General features: G+C 41.3%; 1 protein-coding gene, 1 long non-coding RNA gene and 1 other non-coding gene across 7 annotated transcripts in view; 1 reads left to right on the top strand and 2 right to left on the bottom strand.

Annotated features, from left to right (window-relative positions):
* Krt20 (keratin 20) overlaps nt 1-4076 on the bottom strand; it is a 16873-nt gene extending 12797 nt beyond the window's left edge. For 2 of the 5 annotated variants that reach the window (XM_046442686.2, XM_046442688.2), the window contains exon 1: nt 3933-4076. In XM_046442686.2, coding sequence (XP_046298642.1) covers nt 3933-4076 — 144 coding nt within the window. Of the gene's footprint in view, nt 1-3886 lie in introns of all 5 variants that reach the window. The other 3 variants (XM_046442689.2, XM_046442690.2, XM_046442691.2) reach the window with 3 other exon arrangements.
* LOC124091608 (uncharacterized) lies at nt 4043-16496 on the top strand. The gene is made up of 2 exons (XR_006851391.2): nt 4043-4180; nt 15931-16496. It is a non-coding gene; the product is annotated as an uncharacterized LOC124091608 (long non-coding RNA).
* Trnav-cac (transfer RNA valine (anticodon CAC)) lies at nt 11539-11612 on the bottom strand. The gene has a single exon. It is a non-coding gene; the product is annotated as a tRNA-Val (tRNA).

Raw genomic sequence — 16496 nt, 5'->3', positions numbered from 1 at the left:
ATACCTAGCACACATCAGGACATACTACTTCACAATGTGTGTGTGTGTGTGTGTGTGTACATACATAAACTGGTAACATAGTCATTTTCTATCATTGTGAAGTAGTATGTCCTGAATGTAATTGTATGCTTGCACTTACATGTGCTTGCTTATACAATTAACCCCTCTGGAGACTTTTGTACAATTGTTGGTGCAGTATATTTGTTTACACCAGCATCACCACAGACAATGCATATTCTATGCATGTTCTGTGATGTCACTATGGCTGTGATGGCGATGATATCACTAGGCAGTATGAGCTTTTATCATCATTATAATCTTAAGTGCTCACCATCACTTTGTTGACCAAAATGTTGATAGCTGGCAGATGATTATGCCCAGAATAAAGGGTTTAAGAAGACTAAAGATAAACTTGAAAGTTGGAGTAATTACTAAGAGATTATAAGATCTGCCAAGCACATATAAAAAATAAGCCAGAAGAAATGAATAATATAATTAGGAGTTCAGAGGCCGGGTCCAGGAACATATTAAGCAAGGCTAAACAGAATCACTGAACTAGATGGCTGTGAGGAAATCCTGGGGATGCAGCCAAGTGATGAAGGGGGTCAGGGGGCATGCAGGCGAGAGCTAAATGGTCTAAATGTGTTTAGTGAGAGTTCCAGAACAAGGCAGAGAGCATTTGACAAAATAAAAATGAGAACTTTCCAGAGCTGTTTGAAGACACAAAGAGCTCAGAAAGTGCCATCTATGGAAACTTAGAATGAATTTCAGGAAAAATGAATAAAATCATGACTCCACACATCAGAACAGAAAACCAAATCATTAAGGGAAATGTACAAACAGGTAGAAGAAAGATCACCGACAAAGGCATGGTAATTAGACTGACAGCTGACTCCTCAAGAGCAACACGGACACTGAAAATGAACAGCATCTTTAATGTGCTGGGAGAATATAACAGCCATTCTGAAATTTTCTTACTCAGTGACATTATCTTTGAAGGAGGGTAAAACAGACATTTTCAGGATAACAACAACTGGGTTTACCATCGTTTCTAGATTTTCACTAAATATATTCTGGAAGTATATATTTAAGCAAAAGGAAGGTGATTTCAGGTGGAAGTTCTGAGTTGCAAAAAAGAATAATGAATAAGAGTGCTAAGTATGTGATCAAACCCGAGTGAACATTGGCTGTAAAGTAATGTAAAGTTGGGACTTCCCTTTTCCCTTGGCTTCCCTTCTCCAATTTCTGTTACCTACAGCCAGACATATTAAATGGAGGATTCCTAGAATTTAATAATACATAAGTTTTAAATTAACAATTCATAATGTGCCATCATGAGGAGCATGATGAAAGTTCACGCTGCCCCTCTCCATCCTGCCCAGGATGTGAATCATCCCTTTATCCAGAGTATCCCTGTTGTATATGCTACTTGCCCTATAGTTATTAGTAGCCATCTCATTTATCAGATCTATTGTGCATTATCGCAGTACTTGTTTTCATCAAATCCTTATTTTACTTAATGATGACCCCAAAGGGCAATTGTACTGATGCAAAGGAGGCACAGAGCATAAAACTTGGAAGGATAGGTGAACTCTAAAACTATGTGGCTATGCTGCAAAGCATATAGGAAAAAAGAAGTTTCTACAGTATAGGGTTCTATACTACCTAAGGTGTTCAGGCATCCACTGGGGGACTTGGAACGTGTCCCCTCCATGGATAATGGGCTACTACTATATACATATTGTGAAGAAAAAAAAAACCAAACTAGAATTGAAATAGATGAGAACCAGAGGGGATGAATGAAGTAAGGTTATTTCAAGGTCCTGGACAGTTCAGGAAAAGGGTAAAAATACACATTAGCTTTATACATTGACAAGTTAAGGATGAATATTACATTTTCAATGTATAGTTTTTCTCTTCACACAGTGAGTAATGGCTCCTGTGTTGATCTGCAAATAAACCAAGGGATTAGCACAAAGAGCTCAGAAACTACTGTATATGGAAACTCAATTTCCAACTGGCTGAATGTTACAAATGAGTTAGGAAAGCAATGGAGTATTTCCATATTTAAAAATGGAATTATATTTCTATCTTAGGCAAATATTTATCTGATACACAAAAATAAACTCCAGGTTCATTAAAGATGTAAATGTGAAAGATAAAAACTATGATGTTTAGAAGGAAATACATGGAATAATGTCTGTAGAAATAGGGCAAAGGAGTGTTTCATAACCAGGATATAAAAAGCATAAACTGTGATGTACAAACTAGATACTGATTGAACAATTTTGTTCATGAAAAGATTCCATATTTATAACAAAAAAAGCCCCAAAACAAGGAGCAGATATTTACAAAATAGAATTGGCAAGAAATGGCCTGGTCCACATGTGCCAACTGGAAAAAGTTAAAAGGCTGGGCAGTACCAGCTGTGGTTGTGAGGAATTCTCCCCCACTCATGGCGGCTATATAATTAGGTACAGTTACTTTGGACAATAGTTTTACATTATCTCAGAAAGCAGAAGATGCATATGTCTCTCACTCAGTGATACCATTCCTAGGCATTTATGCCAGAGAAACTCTTATACATGTTTATCAGAAGATTTTTATGAGAATATTCCTAGGAGCATTGTTCATAGTGGGAGTACATATGCACACACAGGAAACAAAACTGAACAACTCCCAAAGGTAGGTAGGCATCTAAAGGCTTAATTTTTCAGAGCTTTGTCTAAATATTGTGTGAAAGTTTGTAAAATTAAAGCTATGTAGTCAGGCAAGGTAATACAGCTATGTAATGCAGGCAAGGTAGTCATGTGTGCTCTCTTCTATACAATATTCATTCATCTGGACTTTAAAGACATAAAATGGCTATACGATCATTTAAAACCTGGCTTAAATCTATTTGCTTTGACTAAGTAAATTATTTATTCTTATGTAAAAACAACAACAACAATAACAAAAAACTAAATAACTCAAATGCTCATCGATAGAATGAATAAACACATTAACATATATTCATATAATGGGATACCATGCAGCGGGAAAAAATGAATAAGCTACATTATCAACATGCATGAATCTTCAAAGGCTTAGTGTTGAATTTAAAAAAAGGAACAAAATAATTCATCTGGGACAATTCAACTGATGTCAAGTATATAAATAGGCAAAACTGAGTCGTGCATGCATAAAGGATATTCATATAGATAATATGTTAGACTGTAAATGACAGTCACAGGTCCCTCCTGTGTCTATATGCGTGTGTTCTTGGATTTGAGGGATATATGGATCATTTCCTGGTATAATAATAACATTTTTTAAAAAGGGGTTACTAAAATTGTGATACTGAAGTGTTTTTATCCCCTGCACATTATCATTTTCAATATAACAGTCTTATAATACAATATACTTGTACCAATTACAAGGTTTGTTAAAAAAAAATACCAACTTATTTTGGCACACTATAAGCTGTGTGGTTCAGGGCTGGGACACAGTTTTAACTGATGAGATGAATATCTTCTTTTGGTCCTAGAATCAGTCTCTGAAACCAAGTGTCTCCAAGTTCATATTCAATCTCTAAATAGCCCCTTCACCCCTGCAACTGGGCCTGTCTGCGAGTGATTTCACCAGTGTTCAGTGTTAAAGCCAAGAACGTTGCATACTTATATCACCTGATGAAGAGAGAGCACAAGCGAATTCTTCCCATATCAGGAATAACTTGTTGCCAAGGCAAATCCTGACTTCTACACAGCATCACGGTAAAGCCTGACAATTTAAGGCAACAGCTTAGCTTCTGCTTCTAACCATGCACAATTTACGTGTTGAGGTCTAGTCTCAAGTGTCTGCCTAACAGGGAAAATCTGTTTCACTTCTGTGCAAAATCAACACTTACACACTCAGATCCAATGAGCAGCGCTCCAAGATCGCCCTCAGCCTACCTTCACGGTCACTTTCTCATCCCTCCAGATAGTGAGTTCCAGTAACACACCGCAGGCGACTCTCTGTTCCATGCTCGCACATGCGCTGTTCCTGTCTTCTCTGGCTGTCATCTCTTCCGAGAAGCCATTCCCGGGCTCCCACATTCCTTCCCAGGGCAGAGAGGTTTTCTAAGGATGTAAGATGTTCAGTGTCAAAACGGGGTCAAGCCATATGGATCTCTCCTGTGCACCTTTCTCGGGTCCAGCAGGTATGTGCATACCCTTTGGCCCAATTCCTCTGTTTGTGGTAGGGACAGAGGAGGCAAGGCATCCAAGACAGCAGGAAACAGTTTTATTTGGCTGCAGCCAGGTTCAGAGGGCACAGCTTCTGCTGTAATCAATCAATCCCCTGAACCGTGAGTTCAGGGAGTTTCAGAATTTTATACCCAGCATGTAGGAGGAGGGGCTCAGAAGTTCACATTTTGCTGAAGTTCACATAAAAGCAGTTTTTTGGGGTCTGGGAATATAGCTCAGTTGGTAGAGTGCTCACCTGGAATGCACAAGGCCTTGGGTTCAATCCCCGGCACTACAAAAAAAAAAAAAAAGAGTTTCTTTCACTGTTCTGGGCAAGTTAACCCTTCAGGACAACACCTTCTCCCCTTTCTTTCCTCCCCCTGCCAGCTGTAACCATGGAGCCCAATTGGTAACTTCTCTTATCTTAGAAATGTAGACATCTCTGTGAAGCCCCAGCTCAAGGCCAGAGTCCTTGTTTAAACATTTCTACAAACTACTATACTGGACACATGTTTGTGAAAAACTAATAAGGGGTGTCCATCACCTGGAGTACTCTTTTCTTCCCAGCCAAATAAGACAGGGCAACACGAAAATAGGAAGTTTATCTACATTGAACTCTTTTGCAGAGACTCTTTTGCTGACAGTCCTAAAATCAGCCATGGTGAAGATTTCTGAAGAAGCCCAGTTAAGACTTTTCTGTGGAGAAAGGGGGTGACACTACATGTTGAACGAATGGGCTTGGGGCATGAGGACTCAGATGAGTCAGGAAGATAGACCCCTTGTGTCCTGGCTTGGGTGAATGAATGGGGACCCCCAAGGGCATCCCCTCTTAGGGCTGGGAGAGGGTTTGTGGGGCCATAGTGACTGGGAACATGGTTGTGGGCTTGGCCAGTGTGCAGTGCCTGCATCAGACCTAAGTGAAGAAGATTGCTGGGTATTCTGTTCTGGAGAGGCTGAGGGGACCTAACAAGCTATGTAGGAAGGTTTCCTTCAACTTATTGAGTCTCACATTTCTCCCTCCTGTGTTAATTACCACCACAATTTTAGTTCACTTTTATCTTCCAAAAATCCAGTCAAATCCTGGGAGAAGGTGCCATTTGGTACAGACTTCACCGCTGCCTGGGGTTTCTCTCTTTTTCTCCATCATCACATAAAGTTGATCATTTCATTCATTGTGAGAACCTAAAAATGTAGTCTATTTGGTTCTTGGACACAATTTGTGAAGTCTCTAGAAGATGTTGCCTAGCTATAGGTTGTAAGATCGTTAGTTAAATATTACCTTTAAGCTGTGGTGGGGCAGTTCGCTCAGAGAGCACACCAAGTCCCAGTTTGGTCCAAATGGAAGAGTCTTTATTTAGCCAGTCAGCCGGCGACTTCTCTCTAAACAGGACCCATAACACTCTCTCTGCAAGGAACAGCCCTGAGCCTGAGCATTTTAGGATACTTAAAGGCAAAAACCATATCTGGGTTGATGTAGCTGCAAGCAAGCAGGTACAGAAGCTGAACTGGGCATGAGCGAGACAATGCAGTGGGTACATTGGTTATTTCCCAAGGGACTTTCCAGGTAGGCATAGCAGCAAGCAAGCAGAAGGGATGTGGATCAACATGACCCTACTTCAGAACAAGTTAGAGAATGGTTACTGATATCTAGACAGTCAATCTCTGACAAGGTACATCGCCCAAGAAAAATGGAAACCAAAGAGAACAATTTTACATTGTATAAGAATTGCTATTCTGTGTGGCGAAGGATGCTATGTTAGGTAACTATTAATGGGTACAGAGGCGGGGCTTTCCCACGGGAGAAGCATTTCTTACATGACACGAGTCTCAGGGTAAAATGGAGTCTGTTTGTTCATTGCCCATATAGTCTGGCCCATAAAATAAGTGACAACTGCCAATTAACATTGAACTTTTTGGGATGGCATTTGAAGGGGAAAAATGGTCAATGATTCAATTTTATGATGTACTAATATGTTATTTGAACAACCCAAACTGATTATTTTTGAAAACGAGTAAGCAAGTGGCAATTACTGTGTACTTTTGTTTTTCACTGTGCTCATTTTTAAACACAAAGAACTGTATTGGCTCTCATATCTGGAAAGGACCTTGAAAACCTCACAGGCCATCCTTCTCATTTTGTAAATGAGAAGGCTGAGGCATTCAGGGGTTAATGACTTGCCTGTGGCAACAGTACAAATATAGAAAGTTGAGATTAAGCAATATCTTTGCTCTCTAAATTGATTTCCACTGTTAGTTTGACCCAGGAAAACTCTTGCAAACACCACTCAATGTAGAAGCAAAATTGTCATCAATTAAATTACTGCTTAATAGGCTAATATAAGGTATATACTGCATGTATTCTATTTCCACCTCTTTGGACGTCTTCCTTGATTTACTCCTAATAGCACAAAATCGAAATGAAAGCTGTAAGATGTGCAGTGATCATGGACCCAGAATCCTCCCAGGGCAAGGTACAATGTATTTAAATACATCAAAAGGAGATGAAGACATGTATTATTAATTAGTTTTTCAGAACACACATGGCAGATGTGTTTGCATTTCGCTTGGTGGGATGCCATGTCATTACTTTTTAATGTACACACATGGAACTAAAAAAAAATTATACATAGCACCATATTGAGTAGAAGAAGCCCATATTGGAAATTTGTTGCAAAGTAGAGGATGGAGGTTGAAATAAGAAAGAGAGATAGGGAGAGGGAGAGGGACAGAGAAAGAGAATGATATGGTCTTCCTAGAAGTTGTAAACAGGTTTTAGGAAAACTGCCCATAAAAATCAATAACAGGGGCTGGGGTGGAAGAGCACTCACCTAGCATGTGCAAGGTCCTGGGTTTGATCCTCAACACCACATAAAAATAAATACATAAAATAAAGGTGTACAACTAAAACTAGAATATTAAAAAAAATCAATACTAATCCAGATGCTGTGGCTCACGCCTGTAATCCCAGCAACACTGGAGGCTGGGGCAAGAGGATCATGAATTCAAAGCCAGCTTCAACAATAGCAAGGTGCTAAGCAACTCAATGAGACCCTGTCACTAAATAAAATACAAAATAGAGCTGGGGATGTGTGGGGATGTGGCTCAGTGGTCAAGTGCCCCTGAGTTCAATCCCTGTACAAAAAAAAAAAAAAAAAATCAATACTATGGTTCGAATGTGACTTGTCTCCTGTGAAACTCAGGTTAAACTTAATCCCCATTATGAGATATTAAGAGATAGGACCAAGGAGGACCTTTAAGAGGTCATTAGAACTCTGCACTTATGATCGGTTAATCCATTCACTCAGTTTATGGATTAGTGAGTTAATGAGTTATCTGCAGAGAGGTCTGCTATAAAAGCTAGTTTGACTAGGTCTCCCACACTCCCTCTCACTGTGTGATATATCCTGTGCACCAGGGGACTCTGCTAGCAGGAATGACATCATCAGATGTGGTCTCTCAACCTTGAACCAGACCCATGAACCAATATAAACCTTTCTTTATGACTTATCCAGTCTGTGGTGTTATGTTACTAGCAACAGAAAACAGACTAAGACAGTCAATATCTTCTGGACCATGCATTTGGTAAAACATGAAAGAACTTTCTGACAATTGGTTTTTAAAAACAGAAAAATAATTTGTTTTCAACAAGCATTTGCTGAGTGCTTCCTGGGTGGTCCGAGTCTGGAGGAGATTGTGGTCCAGCAGAGGAAATACTGATGTGGGCATGTATAACAGGAGGAGGCAAGAGTCCTGAGAAAGTACTGCTGAAAATCAGAGGAGGAAGTGGGGCCTTTCAGCTGAAGAAATCAGGGCAGGCTTTGTGGAGGGCGAGCATGAAATAGGAATAGGATTTGAAATCCCGGAGAGTCTGGGGACAATTAGGGCACTTATTCACCCTAGACCTTGACTGGCTATCAAGAATGGAAGGGCCAGCAAGTGCAAAGGCTTGGGGGCAGGGAAATGAGCAGGGGCGGGCCAGAGAGGAAATGATGAGTAGAGAGGGGATGAAATGAGGTAAGAAGTGGTCTTCATTAAATCTCTTAACATTCTAACAATAACAACTTTATTATTATTATTATCTATTTAACAGGGATTGAACCCAGGGGTGCTTAACCACTGAGCCACATCCCCAGCCCTTTTTTACTTTTTATTATGAGTCAGGGCCTTGCTAAATTGCTGAGGCTGGCTTTGGATTTGGGGAACCTCCTGGGCCACTGGGATTACAGGCGTGCACCGCTGCGCCTGGCCCAATAACCTCACTTTAATGGGAGTGGCTAAGAACAACGAGGAAGTGTGGGATGTGGGGGCAGAACATGGAGACGGAGTCACCCTAAAGATGAAGAGTTGATGAGTCCCACAGTCTTCAGGCTCTCGGGCCCAGTTATGTGCTCGCTGTACACTTGGAAAGCTAGCCTCTGGGCTGCACTGATGATTCTGAGCACTGTGCTCCATTGTAGACATTGCAGATTGAAACACAGACCTTGGAGATGTACATTTGAATCTGCCTGTGAGCAATCCTTTCATGATCCAGCCTCTGAATTAAATTTAGAAAAGCAAAGGCTGAGAACTGGAACCACAGGGTTCCCTCGTGACAACAGCCCTTACCGACTACACACATTTTTGTGATTGGGGGTTTTAGTCCCAGGATGTGCTTCCCAGCCTGCTAAACCAAGGACTTTACGCCTTCTTGGGGACTCACTAGGTGTCAGAGGGGCCTTGGTTTATGAATTCTGTTTTCTAGAATGAGTTGCTTCTATTCGTCTCTCCCGATGTAACTAATATTTTCAACGCCTCATTGCTTGGTGTTTTCCATTTTTTTCTAAGCAATGAAAAGAAAGGAAAGCCTGGGGCCGTTTCTTTTGTGTTAGACGCATATTTGAGGGATATTCAATAATTGCAGCCCAGAGCAAAATAGAGCAGGATTTTATGGCCAAGTCTTACGTTGATAGAGTGGATAGGCTGATAGCCATGTTCCCCTTTCTCAAACAAATGCATCCCTGTGAAATGAACTGTCAGAAGAACCACAGGTTTAGGAAGCCTGGGGTAACTGAGGAGTAGTACATGGGTCCCGAGGAGCTGACGTTAATGTTGACACACGATGTTTCTGGGCAATTTGATCCATGCCAATAACTGAGTTTGTTTCCTGCTGCAGGATTCATTTTGCTCCTAAGTCATTTGAAGTTTTATTAAAGATTTACCTGGTGGCCTTTTAAAAGCACAGCATTTACTGTCAAGTGTGTTTGGACACCATTTGTGCTTATTGAACATTAGTATGACACTGGACCAGAATGTTTTAAAACTCAACAAGAGCTTCTTAATGTCTAATTCAGGTCCTTCTTTCTCTAATTATACTGGCATAGTGCCTTCGCAATGTCAAAACTGAAAAACTATATGACAAACCTGACCTAAGATACAATCATTGATTCATCTAAGAGTAAAAATAGAAACCAGTCATTTTTGGCCTGTCAGGCTCTTATATTAAAATGACAGTTCTTCATCTGTTTTGCTGTAATGATTATGACCATTTTGTCTCTGTTATCTTGCATCTGAGTCACCCAGAAATTTTATCCAACATTTTTAATGCAGAACATTGCATGCAGCCTCTTTTTAGAACTCCAATAAAGTCCTTCAAAGATCTTGCTTTTAACAATTCTATCAAAATGGACTTAGCAAGTAGTTCGGGTATTATTGTTAAGCTTGGTGTTTTAAAATCGCGCTTCAATATTTATACCCAGAGGTGATAATCCCCAGAGTAAAAGCGCTGCCGTTGAAATCTTCCATTTGGGATGAGTCTGCTCTTTTGATGAAGAAGAATGCTGATTACAAAAACAATGCTTTAAACCTGAGCCCGGATGCAGAAATTTTAAATCTGTCTTTCAAAGATTATTTCACACAGCTTCGGCATAAAAAAAATCGTTGGCAATTTCTTCTGAATGACTCTTCCATTTTCTTCATAAGTGTATTTTCCCAGAGTGTTGCTTAGATATGACCCATGTTATACTGAAATGCAGTGTGTGTGTGCGCGTGCACACGTGTGTGCACATGGGTGCACATCTATGTGTATACACGTGTTCTGGCAGAAAGGATATGCCAGATGATGTGTTCCTTGATTTGGAGAAAAAAGGTTGATGGCTTACCTTTTCTACTTTCTAAATTATTGAGAAATATATGCATTTTTAAAAATAGAAGAAGAAAAAGAAGAGCTTCGTCTTGGTGCAAATATTCACTCACTGTTCAAAATGGCCCCACTTCCTTTTGGCCTCTCTGCTGCACTGATGATTCTGAGCACCGTGCTCCATTGTAGACATTGCAGATTGAAACAAAGACCTTGGAGATGTACATTTGAATCTGCCTGTGCCACTTGCTTGCTGTGTGAACTTAGACAAGGATCTTAACCTCTCTGAGTCTCACTTTTCCCACATGTCAGGTGAAGGATGGTGAGAAGAGCCAGCAGAGTAGTGTTGTGAGGATGAAATGAAATGCCACCCTTGAAATGACATGACATGACACTTGATCCGTAGGAAGCACCCAATGAGTTGTAGCCACTCATAGCAGCTGTGATCACAGGGGAAGTATGGTGATTACAAACTTGGTGGCGACAAGAAAAGGGCCACTAACATCTACCATTCAACATATACCAGGCAGGTAGCATTGTCATGGGTGTGGGTGGAATTCATGTAGCTAGTGTTAGAGAAGCTGGAGGACAGCCTGTTGGGGGCAAACATAACTGAGCCAATGTGATTACTTTGAAGTGTATATATCAAGTGACCCAAAAGTACTGCCAGTGGGAGGAGCTATGGATGATTGACATAGAGCAGCAACGGCAGGTATTCACAGAGCACTTAGATGGTGGACTGTGCTGAGCATTGAGGACCGAAAGATGCACAGACAAGCTCCTGTCCCAAAGTCGGCCAGCTTCTGTGTGAGTGTGAGTGTGAGTATGAGAGTGTGTGTGCATGAAGGTGTGTGTGAATGAGGTTGGGTGGAAAGAACTTGAGAAGGAAACTTGGTGTAGCAAGACCTTGAGAGGTGAACTCAGCTATCAGGTTGTCCCTCCCTTGGTGACATCCAGGGCTGGTCCTATATTCCCACCCTATGGAGTTTATAATCCAATGAAGATGGATAAGCAGAGCTCAGATCCCCTTCCAGAACTTTGTCTAACAGTGAGCCCCATACCGAAGTTGAAATCTCCTACTAAAACATATAAAAAAAGTAAAAAGAAACAGATGGAACTCATTTTAATAATGTACATATTTTCACCATATATATATGTATATACATATGTATTTTTTTAACCCCAAACATACTCAATATAAAATTCTTTTTTTCCCCCCTGTGGTGCTGGGGATTGAACCCAGGGCCTTGTGCATGTGAGGCAAGCACTCTACCAACTGAGCTATATCCACAGCCCTATATAAAATTCTTAATGAGATATTTTATTTGATTTTGGACCAAATCTTCAAAATGGGATGTGTTTTCTGCACTCACAGCACATCTCTAATTTGGCAATTCTAAGGGTGGTGCTTGGCCTCACAAAATGGATATGCTCTGGCCCCCATCTGCACCTTCCAAACCAGGAGGATCGAACAGGATCCATGATGACTCATCCGCCATGCTGTCTGATGACTTTAAAAGCTTGTCATTTGAGGAGATGACACACCCTCCCCTCTAATCATATTTGTGTAGTCCATTTCCTTATCATAGGTTAGGTAAACCACGTTATCACAGTCAGGCCAAAGGTAGACCTCAGGTCAGCCCTCGGAATCAGTGGCATCTACTTAGGCTTTTCTTAATCAGGAGGTTGAGTTACTTAGCAAAAAATGAAGAGAGACAAGAGGAAGAGGAGACAGGAACAAGTTTTTATTCAACTATGGAATGAATGACTCCACTGTTCTCATCCTTGCTCTTCTTTCCTGACATAAAGGAAATAGGAAAGGGAGAAGGAGAGAGAAGGGAGGAGGATGAGAATTTGCAAATTCATGGGCTTTCCCAGTCTGAGTTCCTCACCTAGGGCTGGCCTCATGGACATCTGACCTTAGAAGGGCTGGCTCTCATTTAATTCTCTGCTGTCACAGTGTTGAAAGTCCCAACAATTTTTTTGGACAGGGGTCCTGCCTTTCCATCAGGGCCCTACAAATTATGTAGGTGGTACTCTCCCCTGCAGGTGTAAGGGAGTGTGGAGATTAGGTAGGTTTTGGAGGAGTTTATGCTCTTTTTGACTTCTCCATCACTAAAATCTCTAGCCAAAGAAAGCAAGACAGCAAGCAAGCAATCAAGAAAGAAAGAGAAGAGAAAAGAAAACAGAAAACAGGTCTGGGGTAGAATTGGGCTTAATAATGCATTAGAAGCAGAGTGTCAGCGGAAGGCTAAATGCTGAAACTGTGTATCAAATCACCATTTATCATAGGACAAAGAGCGAGTTCCTCAATTAATCAGCGCCTATCAACAGTCCCGCCCTCCCAGCCATCCCTCTAGGGTCCTATTCCTGGTGTTTGAATAGAGGCTAGTACTTCTGGGCAGTGCCAGTGAGTCAGCCGTCCCACTGATAATGAAAGTTTTATGTGGATGAAAGTGAACACATTAACTTGTTTCTATTCTGTCAACAATTTAAGCAAAGAGTAAAAGTATATTGGTAGTTTTAGTGCTCTGATGCGAAATTGAATGTTTTGAGCCTTCTCAAAGCTTTGAGATCCAAGAAAATCACTTTAGTGCTAATCTACTTGGGATAAGTTGTAAAGCTTTCAATTCAGAATTTGTTCTGTGGACCAGCAGCATTGGCATCACCCCAAAGCTGGCTCCCCTACCATCTGCCCCAATAAGAATCTGCATTTTAGAAGCTCCCCAGGTGGTTTATGTGTGTAATAAAGTTTGAGAAGTGGTTCAACAGCTGCTTGTCTTGGTGAGGAAAGGGGGTTTAAACCATCCCCAAATGAATCTATGGCCTGAGCCACTTGGAAAGTTATGGGAGAGGAAGGGACCTCAGAGGGTGGTCCCAGACCAGCAGCACCAATATCACGGAAGCTTGTTGCAAATGAAGATCCTCAGACTTCCACCTCAAATCCTCTGTGGAAATTCTGGGGTAGGGGCAGGGTCCGGCCACCTGCATCTCTGTCCTAACAAGATTCCCAGGTGACCCGGATGCATGGCAAGGCTCAAGAACCACTGCTGGGGGCTGTTAGTGGTAACGGTGTGGGAAGGGTTGCAACTGATTGTATATTTTCATTTTGTTGGAGGCACTGGGAAATCAGGTCTGGTAGCGCCATGATCCTAGCTTTGAAAGAAGTGATGATGCTCTGATGATGAAACTATTACCTGAAATTTGTTATTTTTATTTTCGAGGGGACAGAAAGAAGCTCAATGGTTGATTAAATAAGGTGCATGGAATGTCCTGAGATTGATGAATCGGAGGAAGTGAAGAGTTAAAGGAAAAGCAAGAGAGCCAACTTTGTCCGTGGTGGTGGTGACTTACTGCTGGGCTCACCTGGGACAGGAAGAATCCTTTCTCTCTTGCTTCAAAGTGTCAGGCAGTGCCCCGTGTTTTTCATTTGGGCTGCTTGAGCATCTATTGCAATGGGTCTGATGCTGTGATAGTCAAGCGGGGGTGGTCCAGATATCTCCAAGACACCGTCCATGATCCCAAAAGGCTTCAGCCTCATGGGAGATGTTGCTTAATAAATCAGTAGTTAGAAAACAGTATGTGTTAGTGAAAAGATTTGGGGCTATAGAGATGGGATCCCCAAGGAAAGGTGGATGAGAGTGAGCCATGGAAGTCTTCCATAAGGTGGTGACATGCCCGTGCAGTGCTTAAGGAAGAGCGACTAGCCAGGCAGTCAGGAGGGACATGGGCAATGCATCCTGTGGATAAGTCATGACGTAAACCTGAGAATTTATTCAATCATCCCATAAATATTTATTCAGTGTCTGCTGTGTACCCGACACTGTTCTTTAATGAACAAAATAGACAAACATGGGTTCATTCTAGCAGAGGAATATAGACCCAACACACACACACACACACACACTAATGTGATTGATATAATCATGCTGGTGTGAGATGAGGTGGTGTAAGAATCCAGAACCTTTATCATCATCTTCCACAGCAGGAATTTAAGTCTATAGTGTCTTAAATTATGGATCAAGAAGAAGCATTATAAATATATTGGTTAGAAATATGCAAGCTTATACAAGAAGAAAGAGCTAAAATAGTCTGGAAAGAAAGGTTCAGGAGTGGGAGACTAGGGACTTGTATTTTTCAGGATGAGACTTTTCGAGCATTCCATGTTCCATTCACTCATTCATTCATTCATTCATTCATTCATTCACAAATATGCATAAATACGATTGTGGGCCAGCTCCTGATTGCAGGGATCCAGAAACACAAAATTTTCTGCCCTGGCAGAACCTAGCTTCCTGGGCCACAGCTAGAAAGGGTGGGGGTGGAGGGTGTTCTCTCATTTAGAGTAATGAGCTGGGCCTTGCTGGGAACGATATTTGAATAAAAATTGTAGAGGAAGAGCCATCTAGAAGTTGGGTGGGGGAACTTCCCAGGGCAAAGGTCTGGGGTGGTGAGTGTGGGTGGAGCAGAGGGCCCTATGCTACTGCCGAGGGGGAGGGACATGGGAGTAAAAGAGGGCAGAGGCAAACAGCCATGACCCGCTGATGGCCAATGTCCTGCAAGGACTCGGAATGTACTCTGTGTAACATGGGAAGCCACTGGATATTGTCTGTGGAGCAATTCCCTACTCTTTAAAAAAAGACACAAAGACCACACATGATAAACACGGATTTAAGTTAATGGTATAGGCAATGTATCACTTTTTCAAATGTATTTTTTTCCCAATCATTGAGATGGAAAGTAGTACCAGTGGCAAAAAAACGTGCACACAGATTTGAATGCAATTTAAAACGAAAAGCTAAAGAGCAAACTAGTAATGATTCAGGTGAGACCCTAATACCTCCCGAGTGGGGCAGCAGCTTAGGGCTCTGGTAACACAGTCTGCATGATTGCAGTTTCCTTTCCTACACGCGCCGCCCAGTCCAGCTGCCCTTCCACCAGCTGCCCCCAATCATTAGAAATTCCTAGGACCTCATAAAGATGCACAATTATTATGTATTAATCAAAAATTAAAAAAAATAAGCTTAAGGAGATGGAAATACTAATTACCCTGATTTGATCATTACACACTGTATGTATGTATTAAATTATCACATGGTAGCCCATAAATTTTTTGAGTCAAATAATATTTACTAAAAAGGAGACTAAAAGAAAAAAAACGGTTTATATTTGTTATATGAATTTTACTTCAATAAAAAATGAAATAAAAGGAAAAAAAAACATATGAGAGTATTTTGTATCAGCCAGGTACAAAAATGAGTAAGTCTGTCGTGGATGTAAACAGGACACGTGGCTAAAGGAGGGCAAGGCAGAGACAGGAGGAGAACAGATGCCATCTGGCAGATGTCACGCTGTTATCACGAGAGGTTGTTATTTGGCGTTGAAGTAGCTTTCATATCCCTTGGGAGAATGCTTTCCAAGCCTTTTCCCTTTTCTGACATCTAATTCAATTGGCACATTAATTCTGAGACAAAAGTGCACAGGATAATGGTAACCTTCAGGACTGGCCTGTGCCGATAAATGGGTGTTGAGTGAGTGAGCAAGTCACCTTGAGTGATGACTCAAGAAGGCTCACCTGGAAACAGTCTGTCTCTCTTACCCATCGCACAGGTGTGTCACCTCCAGCCATGGAATGAACAGAGTGTCACAGTAGCCAATGGTGTCTCCCACGGAATGGCAAACAGCCATGACCCGCTGATGGCCAATGTCCTGCAAGGACTCTGAATGTACTCTGTGTGACCTGGGAAGCCACGGAAGCTGACATGGGAAGCCAAGCTGAAGGATGGGTTTGAATACCCCAACTGCAACAAAGGACTGTAAAATACCTTCAGGGAGGTCTGGATTCAGAGTCCAACATAGTGAGCACACAGTTGATGGTCAACAAGTCCGTAAATTGTGAAGGAAAAATGCCCAGTTTATCTGTTTTAAAGGGGAAGAAAATATTTTTTTCCCTTAAAAATTCTGTTTTTGTGGTGTCCACTATCATTCAAAATGCATTTTGACATATACCTTAGTCTAAATAAGAAGTTTGCCTGTTTTTCTAGGTAAAAGTGAACATAAAAGAATCATATCAGCTTTGTCTTGGGGAAAAATTATCACAAGATCTGGCTGGGGTCAAAAGGCATAGGGTAACTGTGACCTTTGAGGAAATAATATCAATGTGATAAAATACATCA

The sequence above is a fragment of the Marmota monax genome, unplaced genomic scaffold (assembly GCF_021218885.2).
Source record: "Marmota monax isolate L192 unplaced genomic scaffold, Marmota_monax_Labrador192_F-V1.1 WCK01_AAM20220418_F8-fsc00205, whole genome shotgun sequence".
NCBI classification, from domain to species: domain Eukaryota; kingdom Metazoa; phylum Chordata; class Mammalia; order Rodentia; family Sciuridae; genus Marmota; species Marmota monax.
This window is presented reverse-complemented; position numbering and strand designations above follow the sequence as displayed.